The sequence below is a fragment of the Misgurnus anguillicaudatus genome, chromosome 3 (assembly GCF_027580225.2).
Source record: "Misgurnus anguillicaudatus chromosome 3, ASM2758022v2, whole genome shotgun sequence".
NCBI lineage: Eukaryota > Metazoa > Chordata > Actinopteri > Cypriniformes > Cobitidae > Misgurnus > Misgurnus anguillicaudatus.
This window is the reverse complement of record NC_073339.2, coordinates 17,890,682-17,901,410: the sequence shown is the minus strand read 5'-3', so window position 1 is coordinate 17,901,410 and position 10,729 is coordinate 17,890,682. Positions and strand designations below refer to the sequence as shown.

The window sequence follows — 10,729 nt, the reverse complement described above, 5'->3', positions numbered from 1 at the left end:
ATCCGAAATGAGCGGGTGCCTGGGGTCACCTGCGGTTACGAGTCATCCAAAAATATTTTTAATGATATTCGGGTCACGGTCGGTCGGGTCGTTTGAAATAAAGATGCCAGTAAACTATTTTAAAGGGGAGACTTTTTCCATGTTTAAGTGCTATAATCGGGTCCCCAGTGCTTCTACCAACCCAGAAAACATGAAAAATAGCAACCCTGTAACTTTGTTTTGGTATGGCTCTCTCTGCAAGCATGTGAATATATAGGTCATTCGAATTTCGCTCCCCCCATGACGTATTAAGGGGCTTTTATTATAATGATACCACCCCTTCAACTGCGCTATCCAACCATGAACGGCCTCACGAGTGTGATAGACAGAGAGAAAGAATGACTGACAGCACGACGCGTTGGTATTCACTCAAACACAAACAGGAGCCTACAATCTTATAACATTCTAAAGGAATAATCTTAGTGCAACAGAGAGAGCGAGTGGGTGAGAGAGAGATAGAGTGTGTTTAAAATGAAATACATAATGAAAAAAAAAGTTGTGCAACAGACAAAAAATATTTTGTGGGAAAGTGTGGGAGTGACACGACAACACATTCATGCTCAAGGCAAGAAAAAAAAAACAGAATTTCGTGCCATGGACACAAATAAAGTAATCAAATTTTGCCATTCAGCCACTCCTCTTTACTCAAGAACTACTGCCACAATTGCACGTCTACACATAACATCTGACAGAAGGTAATGTATCCTAATTACATTTCATCTGATAAAATATATATATTTTTGCTTGTCTGATATCTGATATCTGATCTTTTTTACATGATTCAAATAGAAAAAATAACATAAAAAAGTTAAAAATATATTCTTTTTATATCTCTCATGTACTTATTGTACATAGAAATTAAAAATTTTGCATTCTTAAATTTAAAGCTTGGTTGACACAATACATTGTAAAATCAACAAAATGAGAAAGATTATATTAATTCTTTTATTTTTTTATTTACTGAAATGATGTTATTTATTTGTATTTACATACTTAAAATCTTGGTGGAAGCAGTAGATCTTCTGGGTTTTTAACACCTACTGTAGTATATTGATTTGCTATGCAGGGTCTAATTAGAGATTGTTTCAGTTTAGTTTTAGTCAAATTTATTACGTTTAAATTTTATTTAATTTTGGTTCTTTTTTTAAGATAACCAGCTTGTTTTGTGTCGATGTATTGTTTTTGTGCCATACTTTATGCCTCTGAAGCAACCTACTTAATTTTTGGTTACTGTGTTTTTTTAATAGCTTAAGTGTAGTATAGTTACTATAGAGGGAAAATTGTATTTGTGGATACTGTAGTTTTACCTTAAATACCACCCCTTCTTAAAAATAATGCATTTGTGAAATAGAATGAGATTTTCCTATTAAAACTATTACCAATTACTTTTTTGTAGTGGGTTTCTTAGGTGTTATTTGAATAGGAATCCATTTGAATCAATCAGGTACCATATAGCGAGCGTCTCTTTTATCATAAGCTCTTTAGACGCATCTGCAGCAGGCTCTTATTTTGACAAGACACGTGATGCACACAGGATCTCTCGATGCGCAGAACACATATTTTGAAAAAAGGAACCACACACATGACATACATGTTGTGACAAACTTTGCATGAAGCGTCCATGAAAAAGAAGTCACCGGCCGCCACTGAGCCATACAATACATTTTAACCAATAAATCCATTAAATTTCCATTGTGTTTTGGGCAGGGTTCTATTGTTCATGCACACGCATTCACAAACACATGCACAAACACTTCCTTAACTCTTCCTTAACTTCCTTAACTAAGCAATCTCACACCAAATTAAAAGTATATATTTCCCATTGTCATGTAGCTCAAGGTGATGTCTATTTACTGTTTAGCCATTATGCCGATCTTTTATATGACAATGTCTTCTATGATCTTTGACTGATCATAGCACTCATTCTACACTCTATTAGCATTGCCTACTTTAGGTTAATATGGTTCTATATAAGAAGAGTTTGGTTCCAAACGCAATAAATCCATTTTGACTTATTTGGATAAAAATGTGTTTTCATATACCAAGAAAGTGAGAAGATGGAAACCACTATTTTCTGTTACAAACTTTCACATAGCATCTTTAGGCTATAATGACATAAAAAAATGTATGAACTACTACAACGCCAATTAACTTGTCATGCAGGTATTTGCATAATGCCGGCGCCGCCCCGCCAGGTGCATATATAAGCAGCAGGTGCAGAATGCCAAAATTCGATTTTTTGCTTTTTGAAGACAGCCACTCTCTTGTGCCCGCAGAGATTTGCGTCTTTTTAAAGATGGCATTTCGTCCGTGCAGCCTTGGATGTGGGAAGTATCTGGGTCCTAAGGACGGTCACAAGCGTTGTCTCTCGTGCATGGGCCTCGAGCACGCTGAGGCTGCATTTGTGGAGGGTTCATACTCTCATTGCGAGAGTAGGACTCTTGGATCTGCAGAGATGGGTGTCGTTCCTTCGGGAGCAGCGCATGCATCCTCCGAGTGCTGAACACCGCCACGGCGCAGTTGCGAAGCTCTCGAAGGACAACCTCCGCCTCACCATGCTGAGTCATTCGGGGGATTCGTCCTCCGGCTCTCAGTGCCTTGATCCACAGCCGGTAGAGGTTCCAATGGAGATGGCAGGCTTGTGCTCTGTAGTGTCTACCGAATCCATTGGTCCTCCTCTAGGTCCACCATCTACCACTGCATCAGAGGGGGGGCGTCTCCCTCCGAAGTCAACTCGGACGTCCTTCCTCCTTCTGGTCGGGTCGTGGTGGCGGAGTTTGACCTGGAGATGGTGGCCATGCTCTCTCGGGCAGCGGAGGCGATAGGGCTGGAGTGGACTGTACCTCCCCCTCCCGAACCATCCCGCGTCTCAACCCACACCTCCGGTACCTTTCTTTCTCGAGGTGCACGATGAGTTGACTCAATCTTGGAGAGCCCTGTTCTCCAATCGCCTGTGGCTGTTTCAGCCATCACCCCTCACCTCTCTCACCGGTGGAGACGCTAAAGGATACGTCAGGATCCCTACAGTGGAGCGGGGGGGTCGTGATGCAGCTGTGTCCGGCAACTGCTGCCTCCTGAAAGGACCGGCCGACCCTTTCCCTCACAAGCCTGTACGTAGTCGTCCGGTCTCTGCCTCTGTTCCCCATCCCCGGACCTCATCTCAGCAGTGCAATGGAACCGGTCATCAGCAGCCCCGTCCGCTCAGCCCGCCGCTCATGGAGGTAAATGGAAGTCCAAGCGGCCCTGAGACGGGCGACCTGGAGATGGAAGTGATCACTCTTCAGGAGGTGGTGACAACAAAGAATGCATTTCCCTTTCTTCTCCAGGTCTCCAGAGAAACGTGAGAGCTGTGAGCGGGCCCATACCCGGGTGCTGCTGGAAGTCTGGTCACTTCGTTTCAGAAGCCAGATGACCATGCCACCCTTCAGCGGACTCAGGTCAGTGTTACACAAAACACTGTCGATGTTCGTGCTGCTACAACGCACACACCGACAGAAACTTTCGTTACGCTCGGCTGCCCCACCATGGGTATATCGGTAGTGCCTTTAATTCCCCTCGTGCATTCTCTGGGTGCCTGGCAACAGCTTCCCAGGTCATCTCATTGGCTATTACGCACGATCCATTTTGTTTACACAATTCAATTCCACCGGCATACCCCCAAATTGTCGGGCATCCGTTTCACCACTGTGAAAAATGCCAACGCACATGTACTGCGTGCGGAGATCGTGGTCCTACTGGCGAAGGACGCAATAGAGCCGGTTCCTCCAATCGAGATGATGTCAGGGTTTTACAGCCCATACTTCATAGTACCCAAAAAGAGCGGTGGGTTATGTCCGATCTTGGATTTGCGTGTACTGAATCGTGCACTTCAGGATGATAACGGCGAAGACCCTCCCTTGCAACAGGCCATTTCTCCGCTTTGCGTTCGAGGAGAGCGCATATCAGTACAAAGTTTTACTATTCAGGCTGTCTCTCTTTCCCCGAAAGTAGTGGAGGCGGCGTTAAAACCCCTGAGAGAGAGGAAGGACCTTCTTTCTCTAGAAGGGGGCGCGGGTGCCATAACGACCTGTGGAATCTCCACGTATGGTCCCTCAACATGCCACAGGCGGTATCTAACAGTATTGCTGCAGCGAGAGCGCCGTCTACGAGACACGCTTACACGCAAAAATGGAACCTATTCGTCAACTGGTGTTCCTCTAAATGAGAGAACCCCCGAGAATGCCCCATCAGTGTTGTGCTTTCATACCTTCAGTATCGGTTGGACGGTAGGCTGTCACCCTCCACCATTAAAGTTGATATTGCCATATCCGCTCATTATACACGATAAACGGTAGATCAGTGGGTCAGCACGACCTGGTTATTAGGTTTTTAAGAGGTGCCGGAAGGCTGAATTTTTGTGCCCTTCCTCTATTCCTCCTTGGGACCTTTCCATGGTGCTGAAGGCCTAGTAGGCTGCCCCTTTCAAGCCACTGCAGTCTGTGAGTCTGAAGTTTCACACTATGAAAACTCTGACCCTGCTTGCATTGGCCTCCGTTAAGAGGGTAGGGGGCCTTCATGCATTTTCAGTCAACGAGTCGTGCCTTCAGTTTGGAGACCCAGGCCAGGCTATGTGCCCAAAGTTCCCACCACTCCTTTGAGAGATCAGGTGGTGAGCTTGCAAACACTGCCCCCGGAGGCGGCAGACCCAACCATAACTTTGTTATGTCGCGTATATGCATTGCGGTTTTATGTCGACAGAACTCAAAGTTTAGGACCTCAGATCAGCCCTTTGTCTGTTATGATGGTCAGCAGAGAGGAAAAGTTGTCACTAAGCAGAGGATGTCTCATTGGATTGTAGACACTATTGCCCTTGCTTATAAACTGCAGGGCACCCCATGCCTCTTCAATTTGAGAGCTCACTCCACTCATGGCTCATGGCTCCTCACTGACAGACATCTGCAGAGATGCTGGTTGGGCGGCACCTAACATGTTCACTAGGTTTTATAGTGTTCGTGTCAAGCCGGTCTCCTCTCGTGTTCTCTCCTCATCATGTCATCTTGCAGCGCCACTGTAGCGCCAGTATGGAAGGTCATATGTTTAAAAAGCTCAAATGTTTTCTTTGACCATCCTCCACTGCCCTGGCAGCTGATGTTGCGGAGAATCGGCTGTCAGCCTCTCACTAGCTGCATCTCTGTGATCCTATATGCTGGGCTCAGGCCTTCACATCGTGTCCCCTACGCCGGGTCCCTTGTGAGTATTTTCCGTGGGGTTAATCCTACCAACCCACGTTTTCCCTCTAGCAGAGCCTGCTCTGCATCTCCCCAGTATGTCTTATTACTGTCTATTATGTCAACCACTGGTTACTCATATCATGTACCATCCATTACCTCACCGGGGGGTGGCTTCTGCAGTGTTCCTACTCTGCTCAGTCAGGTCGCTTCCCAGTAGCTAATTCTCCATCTCCTTAGTGGATTCCGAGGGTTTTACACAGACACTGGAAGGGTCAGCTTCAGTTGTGCTTTGGTAGGGATTCCCAATTCAACTGAAAGGGAACATCTCGGTTACGTATATAACCCTCGTTCCCTGAAGAAAGGGAATGGAGACGTCACGTCCCGTTGCCACGGTTCGCTGTTCCACTGCTGATTACCGGCCGGGCACTGTTGCTCGGCTTTCTCAGTGGAAATATCTAATTTTGGTATTCTGCGCCTGCTGCTTATATATGCACCTGGCGGGGCGGCGCCGGCATTATGCAAATACCTGCATGCCAAGTTCATTGGCTTTTTAGTAGTTCTCGAACTAGATTGGTCTCTAACGCGAGTTCACAATTCGTCGGTCACGACTTGACGTCTCCGTTCCCATCCTTCAGGGAACGAGGGTTACATGTGTAACCGAGACGTTATATTCATTTAGTTGACTAGTGGTATACACTGATCAAAAACCAATAGAGAATAAGTCAATGGGGCAAAAACAGCCACAAACAGTAAATGAGAGAGATTTTTTTTAATTCTGCACAAAAACTAGCAATACATCAAAGCCAATGTTGTTAGTAATCTTCACATGCCCAAGACTGTGATAAAAGGTAAAAAATCCAGTTTACAATCACTTTTTATATTGAAAATATCTTTTTTTGGATGTTTTCTTCACGGACATAACAAAAGGATTGTGAATTTGCCCACAGTGTATTGTTGAGTTTTTGAAAAATGTTCAAAGCATTTTCCAAAAAATATGTGTCAAAATAAGATCTTTTCACCAAAAATCAATTCATTTGCTGAAACACAAAGAAAGTTGTGGCCAAATTAAGACTCAACAGCACCCCAAAGTGGACAAAACATCCCCAACATAACATAAGGAAGGGCTCCAGACTAACATTTGAGAGAGGTTGCACTGGCGCCACCAAGTTGTACAACATCTTTTGGCTTTTAAAACTAAAACTAAATAAAACTAAAGCAGCTGATCTCTGCCACTTTCATTAGTTTCATTTTGCGAGCATGTGGAAGTTGCGCGAGATTATTTCATCAACTGCACTGAAATATCATAGAGAGCTCATACACATATAAAAAACACTGTGCAGCATGTTTACTTACAACTCAAGCAGTGATGAGCTGTTTATTTGACTGTGAATGAATGTTTATTTGAATGTGTAAAGAAATGAAAGGGATTCGTTTGCCATGTATTAGACCTTTGGCCCCATTTTTGATATGTTCTATCATCAGGTTATGTCTTGTTTACACTACTTAATTTACCAAGGATGGTAAATTATGTAAGTAACCTAATGCTGTTTGTAAACTTGCTGTTGTTTAATTAATCCTCTAATAATATTGCAGCAAAACCACTGTGGATATATATTTAAAGCTGCTTCCTTGGTAGATTTATAGAAACTGAATGCAAAAAATGCTACAATTTTTAATTGTGAATTTTCCCATAGGACCTGTGCTTGTGGACAGTCATGATGTTGCTGATAGTAGTGGCTGTATTTCTCATCAAGGGGGCCTTTCAGCCCCCCTGGGCAACAGCTTTCAAACCCTTATTTTCCCAAGGCTCCCTCACCCATCGACAAATCACTGAGATGGCCATTCTCCGCAAGACTGCAGAAGTGTGCCGTGACGTAGCTATTGCTGAGGGGCAAGACTTCAATCTAACTGTGAGAGCAGAACTTAGGAGAGTGATCTTTGAGGTGTAAGGGGTTTTGGATATTTTAAAACTCAGGGATTGAGCTTGACAGCAAGCCATGTGTGTTAATAACTAATTTTGTGAAATAATTGTATGAAAATAAAAATTCAATAGTTTATACAGTGCACACTCTCAGAAAAACAGTCTGCTGGATTGTGGTTTTCAATGTGTGGGGTGCGCACTGCACAAGCTTCTCCTGCACAGTAAGCTAACACATTTGTCCTGGTTGACAAAACAGCACAATACTGTTGCCTTGCAAGTTTGTGTATGTCAGAAATGTTTTCAACCTTATTCGTTGTAATTTTATTTTTACTAATAAGACTTAGATTAAAGAGCTCTCAAATGGTAACTGTTGCAAGTAAAAAAATAATTAGAGAGCTCTTTAACTCTTTCTCGTCAGCGATTAAAAAAATGCCAAGGAGCGATATTTAACAACTTAGGTTGCAACAAAAAATTATATTTACCTTGATCACTGCTGATGATTTTCAAATAATGTACATAGTTTGCTTCTTCTTCGCTCTTGCCTCAATACTGTAACATGCCCATGGACATTTTCACACAGCAGATGATTTTCACAGTTCTTATGTATAAATGTGCAACCAAAGTCAAGCCTGAATTCTATAGCTTGCTTGCACAAGACATCACGTCACTGCTAGAGGTTGGAATCGTTTGGACCCTCCTTTTTTATTTCAGATTTGATTCTAAGGGTAACCATTCAATTCCAAATTTATTCTCTACATACTAATTAGCATATTTATGACGCCATTACATCACATTTGCACTTAAAGTCAAAAAGTTGTATTTCTCGTTCCATGTGATCAATCGACAGGTTCCCTTTCTTTCGTCCACTCGACGTTCTGTCGATGAAGACAGTATGGGGTGTGCTCTTAAGAGCCAGTCTGGTTTGACTTGTGTGTAAAACATCAATGAAATTGCAATGAAATTGTGCGAATGGTATTTGCATACCACACTTACGTGTATAAAAGGAGATGTGTGCACCATTCAGATGCTCTTGTTCTTCAGAGCTCGCTGGTCGGATCTCTCTTTTCTCCAGCTGAAATCGAAGTTTCTGTTTCACTGTTGTATTGACGGCGTGGCAGGGGATTCGTCTTGTAACACCATCCCCTGGCTGCTTCAGCATTATAGTCAGAGTTTGTCTAAAAAAGTGATTTTCCATACAGAGTGAGCATCCTTTCAAGGATGGCTTTTTGTCTCTGTGTTCTTGGATGTGGCAGGTTTCTCTCTCCTGCTGATGGGCACTGTCTTGGCTATCTTTGAGTGCTGAGGCGGCGTTCGTTGAGGGGACATGTTCTCATTGCAAGGACATGTCTATGAAGACGTTGCCGTCATGGCTGTCATCTTTCTATGTGAAGTCGACAGTAATCGTGTTTGCCTCCCATGCTGGCAGATCAGCTGTTAAATCAGGGTCTGTCAGTTTGGCGAGCGGTGCAGGTGATATGGGGACCAGTGCGAGCGATTTGTTGCCAGATAGATACCTGCAACCCACTCGCCCCCACTACGCCCGTCTTCGCCGTCAGCTCGGGAACAAGAGGCAGTGTTGCAGCCTTCAGACAGTCTCACTGTCACTATTCCGGGCAGAGCAGAAAATGAGTTGTCTGTTGCAGCATCAGAGGGCGATCTTCTGTTTTCTGATGTGGAGGACAAGCCCATGGAGCTCAGATGGCAGCCGTGCTCGCTCAGTGCACCCCCTTTGCCTAAGCGCTCAAGGTTGGATGAATGGTTTCTAGGCTCCGGCCGTGAACCTTAGTAACACTCCGCCTCAGTGCCATTCTTTTCTGTGGTACACGCATTTGAAAGCATCATTCTCGCTGGGGGCTCAGTCGTCAACACCTACCTCGTTGGTGGGGCAGCTAAGGGCTATGTCGAGGTACCCCAGGTAGAGCGTGACATCACAATGCATTCATGCTGGCAGACTGCCACTTGGCGGGACAGATAAAGGCTCCCTTCTAAAGCTTCTAAGTTTTCTTTGACACTCGTGTCAAGAGATAACACGGCGGTGGGTCAAGCTGCCTCTGCCCTGCATGCTATGGGCATCCTGCAGGTCCACCAGGCCAAGGCACTGAAAGTACTGCATGAGGGTAGGTCGGACCTAGAGACGATGCAGGAACTCCGCACTGACCTCGCTTTTTGGGCAACAAAGGTGATGCCACAAGCTCTGGGTCATTTGATGTCTAAGAAAAACATCTCTGGCTCAATCTTGTATATATGAAGGCTGTCAAGAAGGTTCGCTTTCTTGATGCTCCCATCTCGCAAGCAGGGCTGTTTGAGGATACTATGGAGGCTTTTGCTCTTCAGTTCTCCTTGTTGAAGATGCAGACAAAGGCCATTAAGCACATCTTCCCCCAGCGTGACCCAGACGCCTTTTCTGGTGTATGCTCCCAAGCAGACAAAACCTCCTGATGTGCTGGCCCCACCTTCCAAGGGGCCCTGATGGTCCAAGCCCAAGGAGGAAACTCCATGTCTCTATTCTTCCTCGACACAGACCGTTTATACAGTTTGCTTTCAAGGGGAAGGCATATCAGTACAGGGTCCTCCCTTTTGTTCGGTTCATGTCCCCCTGTGTGTATACAAAGGTCGCAATGGGAGCCCTAGTGCCTCTCAGGCAGCAGGGGATTTGCATTCTCAATTACCTCAACGACTTATCCTTAGCCTGGTAATACCATCCTCTGGCTGGGCATAATTAATAAGCATTTACCCTTCTCATGGGGGGCTTGTCTGAAGTTTAAAATCATTGGTGTAAATGTAAGCCAATCACATAACATTTGGTTATAACGTGTGTTATGCGCTGGCTCAGCTGCATCGAACTTTGTAACAAATCCACCGAGCAAAATACCGGAGTGAACATGGCTGTGACTGACTTTTTCAGATTATGTGCAGTGAATCGGGCTAGAGCTAGTTGAACACTACCCTTACAGTGTAATTCCACTCACGTCTAAGTGGAGGAACCCTGTCACTCCTTGCAGACTCCACCAGACAGCCCTAACCACAATGTAAGTTAAATGAATTCTTCCTACCTTATTTTCTGGTTAATCAGGAACATCAGCAAAGAATGATTGCGCATGTGTCCTCCACCATTAACTGTGAACAATGAAATATGAAATTCCCCTTCATGATTTCTCGATCATTGCGCACGACAAGCTGTACAGACCACAGACTGAGTTTTGCTGCCTCTTTAACCTGATCCTCCATGAGAGCAACCAAGGGGGACACAATCACAACTATTGCCTTGCCAGTTTCTGGCTGATGATTGGTAATAGTTGATTAAGCAAACATCTCCCAAAACCTGTCGGGAGTAGGGCAACAACATCTGTTAACAAACACTCTTTTTGTTCGGGCTTCAGTTGTCAAATGCCGGGATTATTCTTCACAACAGAGCGAATAGCATTCTGTGCCTCCATGTCCACTGTAAACTACAATCTTACATTCTGCACTTAATGTCTACGTCACGTCTCTCAGAACACCCTCTGTTTGCTGATTGGGCCGGCTGTTTTGAGGCTGGAGGAAAATGGTTATAATTGGA

General features: G+C 44.5%; 1 protein-coding gene across 2 annotated transcripts in view; it reads left to right on the top strand.

The window, feature by feature from the left end:
- Positions 1–458: 458 nt before the first annotated feature.
- The window catches only part of LOC129444360 (von Willebrand factor A domain-containing protein 7-like), a 28,827-nt gene continuing 18,556 nt past the window's right edge, over positions 459–10,729 (top strand). For both annotated transcript variants that reach the window (XM_055204986.2, XM_055204985.2), the window contains exons 1-2: positions 459–734; positions 6,944–7,159. In XM_055204986.2, the coding sequence (XP_055060961.2) occupies positions 6,965–7,159 (195 nt within the window). In that variant the 5' untranslated portion in view covers positions 459–734; positions 6,944–6,964. The remainder of the gene's footprint in view (positions 735–6,943; positions 7,160–10,729) is intronic.